We start from the raw sequence: 23,810 nt of genomic DNA, 5'->3' as shown, positions 1-23,810 counted from the left end.
GAAGTGATCCGGCTCTCCGTAAACGGGCTCTGTATAAGCCCACCTACACTGAAAACTGATTGGTTGATTTAGCAAAACAGACCAGGATGCTCTCTGTCTTGGATGCGCTTCAGGTACACACACACCACTCCTCAGACTGTCCCTCTCCGTTGTGTGTACGTTAAACTCAGATGCACACGCGATTTGAAGTCCGGTCTGGCTTGCGTGCTCTTGTTCGCTCTAGGTTCCGGGAGATTTTATGTAATTTGCGGGCGTCAGGACGGCACTATCAATGTGGGAGACTCCCAAAACTTCGGGAGACTTGGGATGTCTAGCTAGACAGCACTTTGTCGCCAGCACAGAATGTAGAATGTACCTTAATGTTGTCATGTTTAGTTGACACAAACTCAAAATAATGGCTGTATAGATAAAATGTGCATCTCTCTCCTCCCTCCATTGTTGTTTACGTTTGTGTCGCTGCGTGGTTTTACTCGTGAGTTGTCCTCATGATGAAAACGTGAACATACTGTAGCCTACATGACTTTAATCCCCGAGACAAAAAGAAAGCAAAGACTATATATTTTTACTAAGGAAAATGACAAAAATAGTAACGCACAGTGACTTAGATAAGTAACTTTAATCTGATTACTGGTTTGTAAATAGTAGCGCGTTACATTACTCGAAAAAAGTGGTCAAAATAGACGAACGTGTTACTAAGTAACGCGTTACTGGCATCACTGGACAAAGACACACATAAGATCCACCTGGGTAAATGACCATAGCTGATTTACAATACTTTCATCCCCAACAATCCGGCGCGTTTCACTTTGAGTTTTTCCTGAAGTGTTTAGTTGTGATCTTAGGAAGTGGTTATTTATGAAGCTCTTGTGAAGACTATTTGTGAAGACTCTTTATGTTTTTTTTTTTGTTTTTTTTTCCAGGCACTATAGACAGAATACGCCAAGAGGATCCCTCGCGTAAAAGCATGTTGCACCAGTCCAGCTGCTCACCCAAGAGTCTCTGCATCTGATCCCAGACCTGTCCCCCGAATCCCTTCCCAAACTACAACTGACCACAGATCAGCCTTGAGATCAGACGCACCCCTCTAAGGAGTTCATCTCTTTACCCTTCACCTTGAACCGGTTTACTGCTATCCAGTCTTAAGGTTTACAGCCAACGGTCCGAATCATCGACCCGGTTCGACACGACCAAGCATTCCAAAATGGCTAACAACACTGCGGACCACGCGGCGGCCAACTCGGTGGCGGATGGCGAGGGTGAGTTTGGCATCACGGTAATGGACCTCCGGGAGCTGATGGAGTTGAGATCCACGGAGGCTGTCAACAAGATCACCGAGAGATACGGAGACGTGCAGGGAATCTGCCGCAGGCTCAAGACCTCACCTATTGAGGGTGAGTGACCGCACGCACGCACTACATACATATCCACAGCTGGAGCCACTACACAAGCACAGTACACACCAGTGCACAGACAGGGATACACACACACACACACACACACACACACACAAGCAGTCAGCCACACCAACACACACATGCACACTGGACAAGATAAGATGGGTGCTGCTAAAATGACTCAAAGTCAATCACTGGCGTCAAACTCCCTGGAATCTCAGCAAACAAATGGATGTGATGAGCATGAGGAGATAGCACCTATCAAAGCTGCTGAGAGGATATCAGAAAGGAAGGGTCATGTTGTAACACCAGTACCAATACCCCTCCCCACCTCCGTCGTCTCCTTGTCACCACAAAGACACAACAACATGGAATACACTACTGGAATACATGCTGAAAGCGGAGCATCTGCAACAAACTTCCCAGAACCTCAGCAGGCAGATGGAGACTCTGGATCAATTTTCAACCCCAACCTCTTTGATTTCCCATCACCACCCACACCCAATCACGTCCCCACCCAATCAAACTCCCCAGGCCACACAAACCCCCCTAATCTCCCATACCCATCCCCACCCCTTCATCCCACCACCCACTCAAACTCCACAGGATCCCCTGAATACCCATCACCATCCCCACCCAAGCACATGATGTTCCCTGCAAGAATGGAGAGACTGCTACCAGTAGCCATGCAGAGTTTTACTAGCCCAAGATCATTAGCACCAAAGAAGCGAAGGGCACCTCCACCCCCTCGCCCTCCCCCTCCCCGTTTAGAAGGATCTCTTAAGCAGCAGCAACCTCTTAGTTCATTTTCTCAGCCGGCATATAGCATGGAATGTGCAGTGGAAAATACAGATGGCAGCAGCAGGGGACAATTATATGATGACTGTATTGCATGATATTCTCAGGGTCCCTGCAATATAAATGGTACTGACAGTAGTTTTGAGAACATGCCGGGACCCAGTAAGCCCATGACATTCTCTATTCCTGTATTGACAAGAAATAGAACACAAATGCATCGAGCTTATAGGGTAAACCAGTCCAATCTCCTACCCGTACCACATCAACCTCAGATTTCCCCCATGGATCATATTTCCCCAACACTTAAACTAGCAAAACTAGCACTCCTAAATATCAGATCTCTTTCAAACAAATCATTCTTAATTCATGATCTAATTTGCACACACAACCTTGACTTTTTACTTTTAACTGAGACATGGTTAGATCAAGCAAACAGTGCTGCTACTCTCATCGAATCAGCTCCCCCAAACTTCAGTTTCTTGAGTGCTACCAGAGCAAATAAAAGAGGTGGGGGGATAGCCACAATTTTCAAGACGTCTTTTCAGTGCAATCAGTCGTCATTCGGTGACTTTACTTCATTTGAATATCTGTGTGCATGCATTAAGTCTTCTCCTCAGATTTTATTACTGACAATTTACAGGCCTCCAAAACATTCAGCTAAAGTTTTTCTTGAAGAGCTAGGTGAACTGCTATCAGTTGTTTGCATAGAGTATGACTGTCTTATTATATCAGGGGATCTAAACTTGCATGTGGATAATCCTGAAAACAATTATGCCAAGGAATTCATTGCACTAATCGATACTTTCTCCCTAACACAGCATGTACAGGGGCCAACACACTCTCTTGGTCATACCCTCGACCTTGTTATCACAAAGGGTCTCGATGTCTCTACAGCTGTTAAAGACCTGGCCTTATCTGATCATTTTTGCGTGTTCTTTGATGTGTCTATGTCCCCACACACTCAAAACACAGCTATGATGGTAAAAAGGAGAATCATAAATGATCAGACAAGTGCTCTCTTTGAGCAAGCACTTTCACTAAAGTCAAGTCAACTGTCAGACTCTGAAGACTTATTTGATCACTTTAATGCAAAAATGGCAAACATTATGGATGACATTGCTCCATTACAATTCAAGAAAGTTAAGGACAAACAGAAAGCACCATGGAGGCAAAATCCAGCAGTTAAACTTCTAAAAAGAGAGTGTAGGAAGACTGAAAGAAAATGGCGTAAATACAAACTTTAGATCCACTATGAAATCCATAAAGAGATGCTCCGCACATATAACTCTGAAATATACAAAGCAAGACAGTCTTTCTTTTCTAACATTATCAATAGAAGTTCAAATAAGACTCGTATTCTATTTTCAACTGTTGATAAGTTAACAAATCCCCCCTCACAATTAGCGCCTGAACTTCTCTCAACTAATAAATGCAATGAGTTTTCATCTTTTTTTAAAGGTAAAATTGACAAAATCAGACTCAACATATCTGCTCAATTACAAATTCAACAACCTGAACTTCCAGCAACAAACAGAGGGAAACTAAACTTGATGTCAGAGTTCAGCTTGATAGACTACGAAACACTTGAAAAAACGGTACAGAATCTCAGCCCTTCCACATGTGTCTTAGACACTCTGCCTACCAATTTCTTCAAAACTGTTTTTCACCTCATAGCGGCGGATGTCCTTCAAATTGTAAATGTATCATTGCTGTCTGGCACTTTTCCTAAGTCACTGAAAACAGCTGTTGTAAAGCCACTTCTCAAGAAGAATAACCTGGATGCCTCCATGCTAAACAATTACAGGCCCATATCCAATCTACCTTTTATTGGCAAAATTATTGAAAAAGTAGTCTTTAATCAATTAACCACCTTCCTAACATCAAATGGGTATTTTGATTACTTTCAGTCTGGTTTTCGGGCAAATCACAGCACTGAAACAGCTCTCATTAAAGTTTCCAATGACATACGCCTCAACACAGATTCAGGTAAAACATCAGTCCTAGTGCTACTGGACCTTAGTGCAGCATTTGACACTGTTGATCACAATATTTTACTACACAGACTAGAACACTGGGTTGGATTTACAGGGATAGTTATCAGCTGGCTAAAATCATATCTACAAGAAAGGAGCTTCTTTGTTGCCATCGGAAACTGTACCTCAACACCAACGTCCTTGACCTGTGGTGTTCCCCAGGGGTCGATCTTGGGGCCACTATTATTCAACCTCTATATGCTCCCACTTGGACAAATCATTCAAAATAATTTGATTATATATCATAGCTATGCAGATGACACACAAATTTACTTAGCTCTATCACCAAACAACTATGGTCCTCTTGAATCTATGTGTCAGTGTATAGAACAAATCAACACCTGGATGTCTCAAAATTTTCTTCAGCTGAACAAAGAAAAAACTGAAGTAATTATATTTGGTAAAAATGAGGAAAGACTTAGGGTTGCCACTCTCCTTGACACAAAAGGGTTGAAGGCAAAGGACACTGTTAAAAATCTTGGTGTATTAATTGACAGTGATCTAAATTTCAACAGCCACATGAAAGCGATAACTAAATCAGCTTTTTACCACCTCAAAAATATTGTCAAACTCAGAGGGCTGATGTCAAAACATGACTTAGAAAAACTCATTCATGCATTTATCTCCAGCAGGGTTGATTACTGCAATGGACTGTTCACAGGCCTTCCTAAAAAGACTATTAAACATCTTCAGGTGATACAAAATGCAGCAGCTAGGACTCTAACAAAAACTAAAAGAACTGACCACATTACTCCAATTCTTAAGTCCTTGCACTGGCTTCCAGTAAGTCACAGAATTGACTTTAAAGCACTATTGCTTGTTTATAAAGCAGTAAATGGAGCAGGACCTAAATACTTGTCAGACATGCTTCAGCAGTACACACCTTCTCGTCCTCTCAGGTCCCAGGTGAAAAACCTGCTAGTAAAACCTACAGTTAGAACTAAACATGGTGAAGCAGCTTTTAGCTGCTATGCGGCTCAGCTGTGGAACCAACTTTCGGATGACATTAAAAAGGCCCCAACTGTAGCCAGTTTTAAATCTAGACTTAAGACCAAACTGTTCTCAGACGCTTTCTGCTAACTGTGCCGAGTTACAAATTCTGAATCTGCCTCGATAATTATTCTACTTTGTCTTTTATTACTTTTTTTACTACGTTTGCCTTTGTTTTTGCTTACTAATTATTCTTTATTTTTAAATGATTTTACCTTGTGTTTTATGTTTTCTTTTTATTATGATCTTTACCTTTTAACTATTCTTTGACTATATTGCCCTTCTATGCTTTTATTTGTTATTATCGTTTGGTTTTGTTTATGTAAAGCACATTGAATGACCTCTGTGTATGAAATGTGCTATATAAATAAACTTGACTTGACTTGACTTGACACATATATATATATTGATGTGCCATCATTCATTGTGGAAAAGTGTGATCAGCCTTGTAATGGCATACCTCGCCCATTTGGTTGGTTTTAATGTTGTATGTAGAGCTATATTTTATTCATGCATGTCTGTTTGTCTCTAATATTCAAAGAGATTTAATCCCCAAAAAACCTCTGATTATCATTGTGGTGAAATAGCTCTGTTTACCCAAACAGATGTTTATACAAACCCATGGCATTGCCATTTGCCAGTACAAATATTTGCTGTTACATTTGTAGGTCTCTCTGGAAATCCAGTGGACTTGGAGAAGCGCCATGCAGCATTTGGAAAGAATTTCATCCCTCCCAAAAAGCCCAAGACCTTCTTGCAACTCGTGTGGGAGGCCCTACAGGACCTCACCCTCATCATCCTGGAAATCGCCGCCATAATCTCCCTGGGCCTCTCCTTCTACCAGCCTCCAGGGGGCGACGCCGAGGGTAACGCTCCGCCTCTGGCCATGGGGCATTTCCCCAAATAGCAGCGAGCTCTGGTCAGGTGCCGAGCCGAGCCGAGCTGAGCCACTCTCTATCCGGGGTTGCCAGATATCCAGCAGTATCTTCCTTCGGCCGCCGTGCTTCCTTTTTTATATTTTAATGAGGGGAAAGGGTTTGTAATATCGGTTCTAGCGCAGATAATAGAGGTCGGCTTTCAGGAACAGGGAAATGGAACAGACGGGCATGTGGATCCAGGGTGGGGGGGGGGGTGGGGGGATGGAATGGGAAGTGAAGCCAAACTAAAAAAAAAAAAAAAAAAATCAACCACAAGGCTGGCAACGAACAAGCAGTGATAACAAGTAGAACATGTAATGTGGATTTGCTCTTGCTTGCTCTCTCTCTCTCTCTCTCTGAGCTAAAAGTTCTTCAGAATGTTTCCCGAGCAGCAGGGAGGCGAGGTGATTATTTGCATACCGCTCTCGCTCCTTTAGAGAAGGGTAAACCCAAGGGACCGGGAGCTTAGTGCTTTCTTTAATAGCTTGTGTCACAGTTGCCTTCCCTTCCCAAATAGCCAGTAGTGAAGCATTGTTCTAAATGATTGCATGCTTGGGAAGCTCCCCCCAGACTATTTTTCTTCCGTCGATTTCTTTTACTTTTTCCCTTGAGTGTGTGACAGACTTCTCTCAGTCTCTCTTGCACTCTCTCTCTCTCTCTCTCTCTCTCTCTCTCTCTCTCTCTCTCCCCCCATTTTTGTCTCTTTTTCTGCCTGTCTCTGTCCCTTTCTTTTTCTCTCCCCCTCTCCCCCTCTCTGTTTTTGTCCCTCCCTTTCTCTCTATCACTCTCTTCTTTGATCTTTCCCTCTCTCTCTTTCCTCATGTCTGCCTTTCTCTCTCTCTCTCTCTCTCTCTCTCTAACACTCTCTCTTTTTCTGCCCCTGCAGCATGTGGACAGGCGTCAGGGGGCGTGCACGACGAGGGCGAGTCTCAGGCCGGCTGGATTGAGGGTGCGGCCATCCTCATCTCGGTCGTCATTGTGGTGCTGGTGACAGCCTTCAACGACTGGAGCAAAGAGAAGCAGTTCCGCGGTCTCCAGAACCGCATCGAGCAGGAGCAGAAGTTCACCGTCATCCGCAAGGGCCAGGTCATCCAGATCCCCGTGGCCGAGATCGTGGTGGGAGACATCGCTCAGATCAAATATGGTATATAAGTATAAGTATATATACTTTTTTGATCCCGTGAGGGAAATTTGGTCTCTGTTTTATTTATCCCAATCCGTGAATTAGTGAAACACACTCAGCACACAGTGAACACACAGTGAGGTGAAGCACACACTAATCCCGGCACAGTGAGCTGCCTGCAACAACAGCGGCGCTCGGGGAGCAGTGAGGGGTTAGGGCAAAACACACACCCAGGTGGCCCACTCCTGAGGTCTTCAGAAAGAGTGTTGCGCTTCAGTGACGAAATCCCCCACTGACTGTTGTGAAATCCAGACAGACTATACAGACTACTGCAGTATGTACATTGCTTGGTGTGTGCATATTAATGTCGATATCAGTGAAAATCCAAACAGCATCTAGTTGGGATTTCTATTGTGATGGGATGATTTCAATGGGATACGTTCATCAAAAATCCTTTCAAAATGATGCCTGCCCTCCCCCTTGAACAGTTAGTATTAGAATTGACTGGTATTATACTTCCAGTATGTTCATGGGACTAGCACATAATATATAAATAGACATGCATTTCACACACAGATTAATCATCTGGTTCCTGTGCACAAAACAATGTCTTCTGTACAGTATTTGGTGAACACTAACATGCTTATTTTGGTGGACAGAAATGAATGCATGTTGTAGCACAGAATGTATTCTGCACAGAAAAAAAATCTCTGTTCCACATGGTGTCCAATATGACAGAGGCTCCATTTCCGTGGAGGAAGAAAGCAGTGGTTGCGTTGTGTGGTGGTAATCCAGTGATTGTGATAGATAAAACTAGAGCGGAGCTTCACGCTGGAACGGGGGGCCCATCTGCCACAGCCAGATGCAGGAATTTAGATGATCAGATCTAAAGTAGATGGATCAGTTGCAAGAGATACAGAGAAAGGGAGAAAGAAGGCAAGAGAGGAAGAGAGAGAGAGAGAGAGATTGTAAGAGAGAGAGAGAGGAGAGGACCAGAGGATGTTTGAGATTGATGCCTCTAGAGGCTGTGAGTCTGTGATGCAGTTGCAGCTCCCTGGAAGTGTGTCTGGCATACATGGTTAGAAATCTGTGCCAGCATGAAATCCAACCAGTTCTGCTCATTTGCCTTGCAAGCACTGGACCCCATTTGAATTCCTCACCCCTGAGTCTGAGTAGAGCCCAGCGTCCCCAGAGGAAATGTCACTCGACTGGTCCCTGTCCCCAACCATGTCACTGTCTGTTGATTCGAGTGATGTCCATCAAGTGACCAGGAGGGGGGAATTAGTACACAGCTGTGGGTCACGGAACTCCTTCTTGGCGGCCCAGCTGAAGAAGCTTGTTGCGCTTCGCTGTGCTGTGCCGCGCTGCTTGTGTGTTCTTATATACAGCCTTTCCAGCGTGGCACGCAGAGGCCTTTACCAGCTCAAAGCAGCTTAGCTGAGCCAGAGTGCAACATGTTGGCAGCGTTTCTGTGCAAGACCAGCAGAAAAGGGTCAAGTTAGGGTCAAAGCAGCACCTAATAAGTGTTGTTGTTGTTATTTGTTTTCACCACCCCTCTTATTTACTTATATTCTCTCAGATGACAAAGCTATGGGTGGCTTCTATGATGTATGTACAGTGTGTGTATATATATATATATATATATATATATATATATATATATATATATATATATATATATATATACACATACATACATACATACATACATACATACATACATACATACATACATACATACATACAAAAGTTTGGGGTCACACATACCGGTAATTGCAATAGGGTTCTCCAATGTTTTCTCAGTTAGCCTTTTAAAATGATATCAGATTAGTAAACAGAATGTGTCTTTGCAACATTAGATGAATGGTTGCTGATAATGGGCAATGTAGATAATGCATTAAAGCCATTTCTTTCTACAACAGTCGAAAACCATTTTGCAATTATGTAAGCACATAATGCAATGTGAAAACTGCTGCCCTAATTAAAAACCAATGCAACTGATCTCAGGTGTATTCTGTCTATAATGGAGTGGAATTTCTAAGACACACACACACACACACACACACACACACACACACACACACACACACATATATATATATATATATATATATATATATATATATATATATATAGAGAGAGAGAGAGAGAGAGAATTGCTCTATTACTCTATGGAAGGACACTGTATTGAGGGGTGTATTTTTCTTTCACATGATGAAAATAAGTGGTCTTTGATAGAGCCTGGGTGTCCTCTTCTTCTCTGTTCTCATGAGTGGTTCTCACTGGTGGTCTGTTGTCACAGGTGACCTGCTGCCGGCTGATGGAGTGATGATCCAGGGTAATGACCTCAAGATCGATGAAAGCTCAATGACCGGGGAGTCTGACCAGATCAAGAAGTCCCTGGAGAAGGACCCCATGCTGTTGTCTGGTTAGTTTGCTTGTTCCATTTTGCCTCGTTATGTTTTGTTTTTTTTGACTGCATGATAAGTGCTATACTTTTAGTGGCTAGCACATGAGATGTATAAAGCAGCGTTCCTCAACCACTGAGCCAAGGCCCATTAGTGGGCCACCAGAGTGCAATTAAAGGGGGTCGGAAAATGTTTTAAGTTGAAGCTAATTTGTTTGCAAAATATGAACTGATTTTTTTTTTTTTGTTGAGTACAATATTAATCTTATCTATAATGGAAATTCGATGTTTTAGAATAACTATGATAGTAATAGCCAATATTACAGCTATATTATTCGTTCCAACTTTAAACAACGTCATCAATTTGAGGCGCTCAGTTTGACAAGAAAACAGACTTCAGATATGGAAAACATCTAGCCCAAACTGGGGATCTTTTTGAATGGGCCTCACAAGTATGAAAAGGTGGGCTTCAAAGTAGAAAAGGTTGAGAACCCTTGGTATAAAGCACACAAGTGAACCTTCTTTGGCTTTTTCGGCTACCAGGCACTCACGTGATGGAGGGGTCTTGTCGGATGGTGGTCACCGCCATCGGGCTCAACTCTCAGACTGGCATCATCTTCACCCTCCTGGGCGCTGGAGAGGAAGAGGAGAAGAAGGTGAAGAAAGGTAAGCGTGTCTGACGTTCCCGATAACCCCCCTTCCCCCCCTTTAACGAGCCTTTTCAACAAAGCCTTTCTCCCTGGCGTGTGTGCCTGTGTTAGTCAATGGGAGGCCTCCCTGTTACACGGTAAGACACCCCCCCCTTCTCGCCATTCAGGTTTGCGTACGCTTATCTGAAGGCTCCTTAGCTCCTTTACTGTTACCCCACCCCCACCCTCCCCCCTGTCATTCAGAAATGACTGGATCTTTTTAGATCCCAGCTCCTTGATGGTCGCTTTCATCATCTGGCTCACCCCCCTCAATGAATGTGAATTAGATCTGTATTCTGGAAACAATGGCATCAATGAATACATGAATACAAAAGTCGAAAAATTGTGTTTGGAAGAGCTAGAGTAAAGGTCAAGACCAGAGTGAAGACGAGTATCCGGAAAGCTAGTGCCATTTCCACTGAGCCTGGTGCAGAAAGGTGTCATAGCAACATTGGCTGAAGGGCTGTATTTTGTCTTGTTTTTGTTCCATACTAACCCTTGAATTTTGTTAATTTCTGTTGTATATTTATATTTTTGCTCTCAATCCAAAGCATTCATTCCTAATGGGCTGAATATGTTTTCAAGAGGAGAGAAAAGAGGTCTTGCAATGAGACTCTGAATGTTCTGAAGGTGGTCTTCAAACAAACAAACAAACATACCTTTGCATTTTAATATCTAAAGTAATTACAAAGGCCTTGTATTATTTTTATTAGTTAAATAAACCTGTTTACAATACAAAACAGAATTAAATTTTGCCTGAATAAAGACATTATATAAGCTATATGTTGTACTGTACATCTTTTGAAATGAGATGCGCAACAATATCAAAAATGATCAAAACGTATTAATACCTACTGTACTATATATAAAGGATGGCTAGTTAACTAGTTTTCCACAATGGGATTCCACAAGGAAAGAAGTTCACTTTAATCCTGATGTCTCTCTCTCTCTTGACATGACATATTCAATCCCATATGACCACATGTGAAGTTGTATTGATTTCGATCTTTTATCCGTTTTTGTTCTTTACTTTAAGCCATGTTATCAGTGCCCCGCCCTCTCCTCTCTCTGTTTGAACAGGTAAAAAACAAGGACCCCCTGAAAATCGCAACAAAGGTAACCCCCACCCCCCCTCCCTACCCTGCCCCATTCCAGCCAGCCAGCAGTCTCACAGTCTTGTGTCTCCCACTCACATCCTGCTCGCACTGTCGCTTTCCCCCTCCCTTCTCTCTTGCCGTGTTCCCAAGGGTGGTTTTCGCGCCCGGCTTTTTAGCTTTGAAAGGGTGCAACTCTCATCTGTCTTGACCACAAAGCCGTTTCTACTCTGCCTCGGTGCTGCTGTATAAACACTTTGGGCTGTTCAGAGTGGATGAAGTCAGAGTCATGAGTGCATGTACATAAATCTCTGTTTACAATAAACTACCCAAAGAAATTCTTCACAAAGAGCTTGTGTTTGAATTTACAGCTAGCATACACCTAGGGTTTGTAGATTACAAAAGTAAAAATAATATTATTCTAAATGTAAATAGTAACAGAAACAAAACACAATTTACTTTATGTATTACTTATAACTACTAATTTGGTTCATTTTATAATTTTGAATAGATTAAAGTTTGCATACTGGTAAAGGAAATTGTTCACCTGGCTGAAATTCAGAGAGGCACATGTACTTCAATGACAACTCTTGTAATTAATGGTTAAAATGTACGTTTTTTAGCCAATTTCCTCCTTACCAATATGTTTTTTTTATGAATATTTATTGTATTACGAGTTGTCTGACATTACAAACTCCTCTCTTCTGTGGAGCTGCAGATCCCCCTCTCACTGCCTAATAACACCTCTCCAGTGAGAAGAATCTGTCACTTTGACAAAAGGCCCAATAAAAGATCCTTTTCAAAGGTCAAGGCAACCACTTGCCTCTGTATTGCAAAAGGAGAATGAGCTTAAAATGTTCCTTTGCTTATTTTGGTAAGAATTGTGTCCCCATGGCTTGAAACAACAGAAAATGGCTTGAGATGGCTCAACGTGTTGAAGAGCGCCTTCACTGAATCTTCTAAATTGCACTACTCTGATTTCAACTGTTTTTAAATGTTTCTCATTCTGAGGCTGTGGTTTATTCCGTCAGATTGCATAATCCAGATCACATGAGATCAGTCGGCAACTGTGTCACTGATGAGCACTCGCGCTCGGTCCACGTTGGTCTTTGTGTGTACGAATGGTGTACATGTAGATGGCAAAGGGTTAACGACTCAGCAAAGGTTGTGCCCATATCGGTCCTGCTGTTTGCCACGCTCGCTCGTCTTGCCAACATGTTCTCCAAGTGGCAGGGGGAGCATCCACCCTCCACAAGCTGTTTACTGTGCCCCCTCCACCTCACTCCCCTTCACCCTCCCCTCCCTCTGGGATGGAGCATCTGCTTTAGACACACACACACACACACACACACACACACACACACACACACTCGGGGGGAAAGGGAAAGGACGATGCTAGTCTGTCCTCCTTCCCTTCACGCCAGCATGCCTTTGGGCAGTCGTGTCATGGGTTTTCGTGAGAGAAGAAGGGAGCCGAGCCATCGTCCCTAAAGGACTCCGCTCGCAGCACGGGCTGAGACGTCTTTTTATAGCCATTATCGTCTTTGGCTGAGAGTCTCAGTGTGTTGTCACTAATGACTCGGTCGTGAAAGGCATAACAAGTGAAGGAACAAAGAACTGTGCCACCCCTGTAATGCAGACTTAATTAAGTAGAGTGTGTGTGGTTGTGTGTGTCTGTTTTTTGTGATAGATAGACAGATATAACCATGTGTGTGTGTGTGTGTGTGTGTGTGTGTGTGTGTGTGCGTGCAGCAGCACTGGGAAGAGGCTAAAGTGGGAGTTGCACCCTTGCAGAAATCAATTGGCTGTGGAGTGTCATGGAGTGTCTTTTATTTTGGTATCTGTTAATTGTTTTTTTTCTTTTCCTTTACTGTTGCCTCCTTCTAGGGTGTGTTCAGGAGCGTCATGCTGTCTGTTCTGATCTTCTTACAGTCTTCTTGTGTGATCTTAATTTTTCTTCTTCACATTCCTCTCAGTCTCACCGTCCTTTTCTTCTCTAGTCTATGTTGCCAAAAAATGGAGATTGTCAACCTATGCTCTCCCCCTCTCCTTCTCTCTCTCTCTCTCTCTCTCTCTCTCTCTCTCTCTCTCTCTCTCTCTGTTTTTATGTTACTATGTGCGTGTTGGTTCGTAACTGCCTATGTGTTGTAATGCTGTGTGAGTTGTATGTTACTCAGGCTTCCTCTTCCTCCCCCCCCCCCTCGTTGTGTGTGCTTTTGTTCACCGGCGTCTCTGGTGTCAGCCGCTCTTGTCCAGTTCTCTCTAATCAGTTTTGTCACTGTGTGCTGGTTCACTGGTCAGATTGCAACACACACTGGAAACAGACTAGTTCCGTTTTATTTTGTTAAAGCAAGTGTCACATCATATGATATGTCATGTTTTGTGTCACATTTGAAGATGAGATGTTTGGTTAAATGGTTCGGCACAACTACAGTAAAGTGTAATGTGATGTGACATTATCTGTGGAGCTGCCATTGACTTTTAAGTATAAAGTATTTTCTATTATAATTCTATTATTATATTATTCTATATTCTATTATAAGTGTTTCTATTATTCTTCAAAACAAGAGGTTAGTTGCTTATAGTAAAAATATATCTGAGAGAGTGTGGTAGTTCTATACAATGGCGAATCCTGCAACCTGGCAAATGGATTGTAAAACCATTCCAGGAACATTGAATGTTGAATGGAAAATCTTCCAGCGTGAAATTGGTAGCCCAGTAAACACGAGGAATATCATTGCATAGGGCCTGACTGCGTCTTTCAAGCAGAACAACATATCAGTATCTGACGGTGTCAACGGTGTTGACTGTCTGACATTGTTTTTCTTGTCTTTCCTCTCTAGCCCAACATGACACTTATCAAAGCACTTCCAATTTGTGACTCACATTTTCTGTCTGTGCTTTCTGCCTCTCTGTCTATTTTACGCTGCCCTCCCCCCCCACCACCACCACCACCACCACCACCTCCCTTCTCATGTTACCCTTCTACCTCCAACCGAATCCTCCTGCCCTCACCGCCACCCCTTCAGCTAAGACCCAGGATGGCGTCGCTCTGGAGATCCAGCCCCTCAAGAGCGAGGAAGGCGCCGAGCTGGAGGAGAAGGAAGAGAAGGAGGAGAAGGAGGTGAAACGGGTCAACGTCACCAAGAAGGAGAAGTCCGTGCTGCAGGGCAAGCTGACGCGGTTGGCTGTGCAGATTGGGAAGGCAGGTCAGTGAGCCGTCCGTTCCGAGCTGCCGTCGTCAGCAGCTATCTAATTGCGAGATTTTTTTGTCCCAGTTAAAAGACACTTCCGTTTTAAAGGTCACCTTTTAAAGTTCAAAGTAGTCACACACATCTGAGAGACATAATTGGGAGAGGGTGAACAATTTGATATTCATGGAGGGGAAGATCCTGTAAATGTCCTTACTTTTGAAAAGAGAAATTTATCTGTCTGGTCCAGAGGCCAGAATTATGGAGACGCCCAACTCTATTGATGATTTTTTTTTTATTATTATTATTTTTTGAATGAAAAACTTAATGGAAGAGTAGCCACAGCTACCAATATATCACTGTGGTGAGGGAGGCAACCTGTCATCTCAGCCAATCGAGACATTGCTTGAATGGACAGTGTCTTCTATGACTCACTGAGTGTCTGAGGTCCTGACTTATTGTGGTCATTAAAGATCCTATGGGACTTATCGCAAAGAGTAGGGGGTTCCCCAGTGTCCTGGCTAAATTCCCAACCTGGCTCATTCAGCCAGGCACCCCTAATCATCTCCCAGTGTAATTTGCTCATTCATTTATTTCCTCACTCTCCACCTCAAGCTGGTGTGTTGAGCGTTCCGGCACATAATGGCTGCTGTGCACCACCCAGGTGGGTGCTACACATTGGTGGTAGTAATTGAAGTTTCCCCTTCACTGAAAAGCGCTTTGGGTGCCTTGATAAAGCCCCATATAAATGCAAGCTTTTGTTGTTCTTCCTCTTCTTCCGGCTGCCAGGTCTGATCATGTCGGCACTTGTCGTCGTCATCCTTATCCTCTACTTCGTCATTGACACCTTCGCTGTCCAGGGCCTCTCCTGGACGAAAGAGTGCACCCCCATCTACATCCAGTTCTTCGTCAAGTTCTTCATCATCGGCGTGACCGTGCTGGTGGTGGCAGTGCCCGAGGGACTGCCCCTGGCTGTCACCATCTCCCTGGCCTACTCGGTTAAGGTGAGTGCTATACAGCAATAAGGAGAGGTTCTAGGGTTAGCGTTATCCTTTAGCATCTTCAGTGTAGTTACTGTATATCAAAGCTAGCTATTGGTGGCAGTTAGCTGCAGGCTGGGCTCTTGGTGCAAAGGTAAATGACGCACATCTGACAAGTGTACAAATGTAACAGAATAGCTTATTTGATTTGATATCATACCACAAAATCTGTTATTGTCTTTTGAAAGGCATACTTGATTTGAATCTTTTTGTAAAGCACATACTGTGAGTTTACAGCACTGGCCTTTGGGAACCACAGATTTGACAGACAGTTGGGCTCTTCTCCCTGTAGTGACTACAATGAGGATGCTAAAAACGTATTCCTAGTCGTGAAATTAAATATACTTTGTTCAATGATCTGTTCAGTCACGCAGGGAGATTGATGATTATGGCCTTCAGTAGTGCTGCTTTGGAACTCTTGTTGTAATTACTAAGGGTTTATGGTTTAATGCAACTTTAATCATGTTGCTGGTTCTCACAGAAAATGATGAAGGACAACAACCTGGTACGGCACCTGGATGCCTGCGAGACCATGGGCAACGCCACGGCCATCTGCTCTGACAAGACCGGCACGCTCACCATGAATCGCATGACGGTGGTGCAAGCGTACATCGGCGGCACGCACTACCCCTCGGTTCCCGACCCCGAGGCCATCAAGCCCGAGACCTTGGAGGTCTTGGTCAACAGCATCTCCATCAACTCTGCCTACACCTCCAAGATCCTAGTAAGAAGAGACCACTTAAAAAGAAACAAAAAAACACTCTTTTCAGAGATTTTATTCATATCCTTTTATCCTATTTATATAATATATATTTTTGCTGCAAGCTCTCATTCCCATTCTTCTGATGTCCCTTTAAAGCCATGAGATCCTCTAGATCTGTGAAAGAACCTCCAGAGAAAAAAAAAGTCTAGCAGAGATTCACCCTCCTCTTCCACACAGGGCTGTTGGTCTGTAAATGGTCTATTGCACAACCTTTGGAAATTGCACACGCCTGTTAGGAAGCCCACTGGTCTATCCTCTAGTTAGACTGCATCATATGTGATCAGACCAAACACGCAAGCAAAATGAACATGGCAAAAGGACAAAAACAAAAGATGAGGAAATGGAGAAACCAAATGTATCTGATTCAGTCAGAGTTTATCTGTTAAAATAAATAATAAAGGTGAATATATATATATATATATATATATATATATATATATATATATATATTAGCATTAGCATGCTTCAAAATGCATAGTTGACTAACTGACACTGATTACAGTGACTATTCCCAGGTTTTGTTAGTCATTAAGTTAGCCAGCTAGTGGGGTTAAATTCTCCATAGTGCAGCCTGCTTGTAAGCGTGTGAGTCGGCTGCTGCTTATTATCCCTCTGGCGGTGGAGATATACCGTCAGCCAGAGACCAGCCCAACCTATCGCACAGCAGCCAAACAAACTGTAACTCACCACTGAGGATACCAGCTGGCTCTGCCACCATGACGGTCTGATTTAATGGCGAGACGGCACATAAACCCGGGCTCGGCTATGACAGGGTTCGATTGACGTCTGAGCTTTAGCCGTACATCTGAGCCGTCTGTCAGGCTGTAGGCAGCGCTTGGCATTTCCCAGAACATCAGACAGGACAGCAAGGGACAGCCTGAAATATAATAGCATTTTAAACTTCCCTTTTGCAGCTGCTTATGTGCTTGAAAGAAAGCAGACATGTATCTGTCTGTCATAAAATATCCCTGTCACATTACAGTAGAATGTATGTATAATGAGCTTCCTGCCATAATGCTGTTGTTTGTTTCAATGAGGGATGGGCATGTCTGATACTTTAAAGAAAATCTCCAGAGGCTAACAAATGCTAGTGCTATCCTATAGTGCTGTCCTCTCTCCTGTGCCACCCTAGCCTCCGGAGAAGGAGGGTGGCCTGCCGCGGCACGTGGGCAACAAGACAGAGTGCTCACTGCTGGGCCTGGTGCTGGACCTGAAGCGGGACTACCAGCCCATCCGCGAGGAGGTGCCCGAAGAGAAGCTCTACAAGGTCTACACCTTCAACTCGGCCCGCAAGAGCATGAGCACCGTGCTGAAGAACACCGACTGCCCCGGCTATCGCATGTACAGCAAAGGCGCCTCCGAGATCGTCCTGCGCAAGTACGGGAAGACATATAGCATTTTTACTTCTGAGTCTGCTTCATCCTCTAGTTTTTATATTATATTATAATATGTTATATTATATAATATTATATTATATTATATTAAAATTATATTGTATATTTTCCTCTCACAGGTGCTCTCAGATTCTTGATTCCTCGGGTGTGGCCAGGCCATTCAAGCCCAAGGACCGTGACGAGATGGTGCGCAAAGTCATCGAGCCGATGGCGTGCGACGGGCTGCGGACCATCTGCGTGGCCTATCGGGACTTCCCTGGCGAGGTGGAGCCAAACTGGGACAACGAGGCCGAGATCCTCAATGACCTGACGTGCATTGCCGTGACGGGCATCGAGGATCCTGTTCGGCCAGAGGTTAGACAATCCGCTATAACTCTGCCTGCACTACAAGCCCACAAGGGGGTTCCTCTAATGGCCATGTCTATAGGGCTCGTATGAATCAATCTGAATGAAGCAGTGTGTCTGTGTCTAGAATATGCTTCAGCGATAATGATTGCAATAAGAAACTGCGGGGGCTTCAACACAATGACTGATGATTCTGCCATTAGGAATTTGTGGATGCCATGAATCAGGCGCCCGGCAAATGTTATGATTTGTGAGTAGTGGTGGGTTTTGATTCTAAGGGCTGTAGATCAGTGCTCTTTGGACTAATGTTCGAGGATTTCCTCATACTCCTTATTCCACAATAGATATGCTCCTTGTTTGCGTTACCATGGGAGCTATAACTTAACTTTGATTTACAGCTGTATCAGACTGTATACCCCCTCCCTACTGTTTGTATTTAGAAACTTAATTTGAAAATCCTCACATTAAAAAGCACACTTATGCAATAAAGCATCACAATCACCCTAACAGTGTAATCTGCATCATTAAAAAAGTTTAGGGCTGGTTGGTTAAAAAAGTCCATAATCCAGTAGCAGATGTGAGAGGAGAGGCCAAGGTCAGACAGCTTTCTGATGAGGATGTCTGGGATGATTGTATTGAATGCTGAGTTGTAATCTACAAAGAGCAAAGAGCTGAAATACAATGGATATTCTCTTAATCCAGTGTCTTGTTTGAGAGTCCTCTCCAAGCTGGGGAACAAGTTGGCATTGTGAATTCTGATAGAGGATCATTATGGTTGCTATGGTTGCTTTGTGTCTCTCACCAGGTGCCTGATGCCATTTCCAAGTGTCAGAGGGCAGGTATCACTGTGCGCATGGTGACTGGGGACAACATCAACACGGCGCGCGCCATCGCCACCAAGTGCGGCATCCTGCAGCCCAACGAGGACTTCCTGTGCATGGAGGGCAAGGAGTTCAACAGGCAGATCCGCAACGACAAAGGGGAGGTGAGGCGCACATCAAACCCGATTTCATTGCGCCTTATTTGGCTTGCATCATGTTCTGGCTCCTGGGCTTTAAATTAAAAAACACACACCGCACTAAGATCCTCTGAGGCGCATGGTCTAATCTCTTGAGTGTGAAACAGCGCATGCAGCACTTGTGTCAGACCATTATGAATTTCCGCAATGGGAAAGAAGTTGTATCTGGAAGTCAGAATAGATTATTTGGAAACTTTGCAGTTTTTTTCCTCTCCCTGTCCACAGGGGCCACTTGTTGCTATGGTGAAGACTTCCATAGCCTCTGGCGAACTGACAAACTGCTCTCCAAAGAATCTATCTTTGAACCTCAGCTCCAGACTTTGTCACATGATAATGCTGAGCACAACTGTCTTTGCTGTGGCTGGGGACTGTGAAAAAAAATAAGAACGGATTGCTTTAATTTGCTACAAATAGGGCCACGCAACCCTGTTTTTTCACTTCAGAATATCTTTGGTTTGCAGTGATCAAATGTTTCCGCTTGACGGAACGTGTAATCGTTCAAGATTTAGTCGTTTCACTTCAGTTGGTGTTACCCAGTTTCATAGCCAATGCAGTTACACGCTTCAGTTCCTGATGCAATACTCTGAAGCAGGTATCTATGCAGGACCGAAAGCTCTTCATCCATGTTGTTTTTCCCCTAGGTGGAGCAAGAACGCTTAGACAAGGTGTGGCCCAAACTGCGTGTGCTGGCTCGTTCCTCCCCCACAGACAAACACACTCTGGTCAAAGGTGAGAAGAAAAGTAAAGCTTTAAATAAAAAAAAAAAATGTAAAAAAAACATAAAACGCCCGCCTTATCTGCCTCCCCCTGAGGCTTTATGAAAGTCTGCTTGTTTTACTGAGTCACTCTGTACACACACAGCCATAACTTGTGGAGCGTCTGAAGTAATGTCACAGGCCAAGTGCTTGGGTAGGAGGGAAGGAGAGGAGGAACCCCCTCCGCCACTTCATCAAGCGCTTACTGTGTTCTGAGACAGGCCAGGGAGACAGTCCAAACTTTCTTTATGATGTTTTCCTTTATGAAAGCCAAGAGTCTTTTCTATTGCTCATTGATCTTGTGTGGATGGGGGAGGAGGGGGGGGGGGGGGGGGGGGGCGGCTAGATATCAAGTATAAACATTTGCTTAACATCCAAGCCACCAACAAACTACTAAAAGGTGCAGTAGTATTTATTGCAAAAGTAGATTTTGCATTCTTTTTGCATAAATACTATACACATGTAATGTAAAGCACATTGAAGACATATAAAAGCTGTAGAGCATTTTAAAAAAAAAAGTATAAAGCTGCTGTGTCACCGCTGAAGGATGAAGGAGAGTTGAGACCAGACATCTTTCTGTCCCGCAGGCATCATCGATAGCACAGTCGGAGAGACCAGACAGGTTGTCGCCGTGACGGGAGATGGAACCAATGACGGCCCCGCTCTCAAGAAGGCCGACGTGGGATTCGCCATGGTAACACATTTCATTTGAGCCACCCTCTCTCTTCTCTCTCTCTCCCCTCTGGATGCTGTAAAGCATGTTTTATCAGTGTCTGTGACATTCACAAGGAGGTCTCTTTCTCCCTGCTGTCTGTGTGGCACGTCAACTGCATACCACTGCTGAAACGGACGTGTGATTCGCTGAGCAGTACAGACACTGTCTGAATACAGTAATGAAAGCCACGATTACGATGCTGTTGTGGGCCTCTAAGTCTAATTAGTCGTTTGTAAGGTTGCCATCCTTTGTATGAGCCTAATGGTGGCCACATTAAAGGATTTGGTTATATGTGTAGATATTAGAGAATGTGTGATCACCTTTAACGAGGCCAGGTCACTGTGAGATCAGAAATCCACCTCAGTGCTTTAAGAATATACTGATAATGAAACGGTCTCTAGGCGACACAACAGAGCACAGTCACTAATGCAGTAACTGAGAGAGACATTGCCATGACTATAGTGCCACTGTCTTAGCATACTAATACTATTTCCTATGTAAGGAAAAGTAAATAATGCAATAATAGTGAAAGCCTTGCTGATGCTGACTGGAAATGAAATAGATTAAATTTATACAAATGAACATTTCTCATGTGCTTTTAGATAAATCCATGGTGAAATTGCATTTTTATCTCTTTGTTGCTCATCGTGTTTTGATTGTGTGGATTTTTTTCATCTGATATGATAAAAGTCATTACATTCTGCTTTTCTCCTTTGACACACTGCACTTCAGTGACAATTTCTCCTATTTGTTATCGTTGGGATTTTAGACTTTTCATTTCTTTCTTTATTTCCTCTTTTCAAGTCAGCCTAGTTAATTATCTTTTAATTGGTCCTGACTCTTAAAGCACACACTTACTAAGATGGTAGGTTTGAACTCATATGTGACTGACGTTTGACTGTTCAGCCTTACCCTTAAATAATGTCCAAATAATTTCTAGTACGTTATGTTGATGCAGTTGTCACCTCAGTCTGGCCCCAACTAGACGTCACTGAGATTTGCTAAATCACCTTGCATCCTTTCCCCATCTGTAGGGTATCGCTGGAACAGACGTGGCCAAGGAGGCATCTGACATCATCCTGACAGATGACAACTTCACCAGCATCGTCAAGGCCGTGATGTGGGGACGCAACGTCTATGACAGCATCTCCAAGTTCCTGCAGTTCCAGCTGACTGTCAACGTGGTGGCTGTCATAGTCGCCTTCACTGGTGCCTGCATCACTCAGGTAATGTACTCTTTTTTTTCTTTTTGGTTGTGTGTGGGCTTTCTCCACTTAAGACAGTGGCTAGACCATTACTTTTCATTTGGGGTAGAGAGAAGGGATAGTGCAGAAGTCTCTATTCTATTTTTATTAGGATTTAGAATATCAGGGACATCCACCAAGAGAGTAGGTTTGACACAGGGGAGTTATGAAAAGAGCTCTTTGAAACCATCATGGGAGTCTCGTTCTGCTGTCACGTCATAGTTCAGTCTTAAATGTCTCCACGGCCAAGCTGATGCCGTCTGGGATATTGTCCCAGTCCAGTGCCCCAGATATGGAAGTACAGAGAGTCCCAGACTTTCCCCCAGATGCTGGAGTCATAGCCCATGGGGAAAAGTGTCATCATTTTGAGAGGGAAAAAAGTGGCAAGTGCTTGGTAGTCTATTAAATCAAGTAGACTGCTAAAACAAAATGCATGTTCAGATACCCTTGTGTAAGCTACTGTGAAATGGTTTGAATTCACACAAAAGTAATGAAATGTGGCATGGCGCCCCAGTATTTCTCTCTCCCCAGTTGAAACAATCCTGGCTTTTAGCAAACAGATGCATTCAAGTGTGCATTTTGCTACCTCAAACAAAAACAAACCTTCTGTGCTTACTGAGCAACTGCCAAAATGGCTAAACCACAAAAGCAAATAAGGTAAAATGCCTCTCTGCTGGTGTGCTCTGGAAACTCATGTGTGTGGGGGCTTTGGGGCGTGGTTGGCTCTCTCTGCAGGACTCTCCCCTGAAGGCTGTCCAGATGCTGTGGGTGAACCTGATCATGGACACACTGGCCTCATTGGCCCTGGCTACTGAGCCGCCCACAGAGTCACTGCTGCTACGCAAGCCCTACGGCAGGAACAAGCCGCTCATCTCCCGCACCATGATGAAGAACATCCTGGGCCACGCCGTCTATCAGCTCGTCATCATCTTCACTCTGCTGTTTGCCGGTGAGGTCATCTGTGGTGTTGTTGTTTTTGTTGTCTTTGAAAGAGTGTTGTGTTTTTTAATGCAAGAGAGTGACATGGAGGCAACTACATTTGTCAACCCCTCGGGCAGGTTGGCTGTCAAATGGTTGTGTGGGTTCATTTGTGTGAATTTTTATGTGACGACCATTAGGCCTTTCAGCCTTGTGGCCAGCTGCTGTCAAGTTCAAGATGAAGTGCATTATCAACTCTTATCAGTGAAAAAAAGATTTAAAAATATATATATCTCCCGACACGGACATTCACATTGTAGCGTAATGAACTAGTCTTTTGACCACATGGCTGAAACACTGCTCCATTAAACATGAGGACAATTGAAGTCAGTGTGGGAAAAATCCCTAATTTATCCAGTATGCTTGTCCTAGATCTGACCCTATGCCTCGGGTTGGGATTAGACACACTCTTAATCTCATTATCTCTCTGTATTCTTTTTTGTGCTATTAACCCCCTACCGTCAATTAAATAGGAGAGAAAATTTTCGACATCGACAGTGGCCGCAACTCGCCACTGCACGCGCCTCCCTCTGAACACTACACGATCATCTTCAACGTCTTCGTCATGATGCAGCTCTTCAACGAGATCAACGCTCGCAAGATCCACGGCGAGAGGAACGTGTTTGAAAGCATCTACCGCAACCCCATCTTCTGCTCTGTGGTCCTGGGCACTTTTGCTATCCAGGTAACTGGATTTAACAGCTTCTGGCACATAGATACCATTTGGTCATTGTCAGTGGATGGTGGAAATCAGTAGCACCCCATGGTCATTGATTTTATTTTCGTCCCAGTTTCCAGTACCATAATTTCCCAACTATTAGCCACGGCTTATAGATTGATTTTGCAAAATTAATACACGGGGGCAGTTAATATAGTATTAATATGGTTTTGTTTCTTTTAACTTACATAAAACACTGTCCTG

At 43.7% G+C, this 23,810-nt stretch overlaps 1 protein-coding gene across 6 annotated transcripts in view; it reads left to right on the top strand.

Moving 5' to 3' along the window:
* The window catches only part of atp2b4 (ATPase plasma membrane Ca2+ transporting 4), a 77,696-nt gene that overhangs the window by 25,266 nt on the left and 28,620 nt on the right, over positions 1-23,810 (top strand). For 4 of the 6 annotated variants that reach the window (XR_006031391.1, XM_042090580.1, XM_042090585.1 and 1 more), the window contains exons 2-18: positions 921-1,391; positions 5,884-6,081; positions 7,019-7,276; positions 9,558-9,683; positions 10,206-10,328; positions 11,432-11,467; positions 14,475-14,654; positions 15,426-15,640; positions 16,158-16,400; positions 17,572-17,816; positions 17,953-18,187; positions 18,984-19,163; positions 19,838-19,925; positions 20,539-20,645; positions 21,701-21,892; positions 22,646-22,859; positions 23,362-23,573. Coding sequence is in view for 5 of the 6 variants with exons in the window: in XM_042090580.1 (XP_041946514.1) it covers positions 1,202-1,391; positions 5,884-6,081; positions 7,019-7,276; positions 9,558-9,683; positions 10,206-10,328; positions 11,432-11,467; positions 14,475-14,654; positions 15,426-15,640; positions 16,158-16,400; positions 17,572-17,816; positions 17,953-18,187; positions 18,984-19,163; positions 19,838-19,925; positions 20,539-20,645; positions 21,701-21,892; positions 22,646-22,859; positions 23,362-23,573 (3,042 nt within the window). In the remaining variant the exon portion in view is untranslated. The remainder of the gene's footprint in view (positions 1-920; positions 1,392-5,883; positions 6,082-7,018; positions 7,277-9,557; positions 9,684-10,205; positions 10,329-11,431; positions 11,468-14,474; positions 14,655-15,425; positions 15,641-16,157; positions 16,401-17,571; positions 17,817-17,952; positions 18,188-18,983; positions 19,164-19,837; positions 19,926-20,538; positions 20,646-21,700; positions 21,893-22,645; positions 22,860-23,361; positions 23,574-23,810) is intronic. The other 2 variants (XM_042090582.1, XM_042090584.1) reach the window with 1 other exon arrangement.

This window comes from Alosa sapidissima, chromosome 4, assembly GCF_018492685.1.
Source record: "Alosa sapidissima isolate fAloSap1 chromosome 4, fAloSap1.pri, whole genome shotgun sequence".
Taxonomy (NCBI): Eukaryota; Metazoa; Chordata; class Actinopteri; order Clupeiformes; family Clupeidae; genus Alosa; species Alosa sapidissima.
The sequence above is the reverse complement of the archived record's forward strand: the minus strand, read 5'-3'. Positions and strand labels throughout refer to the sequence as shown.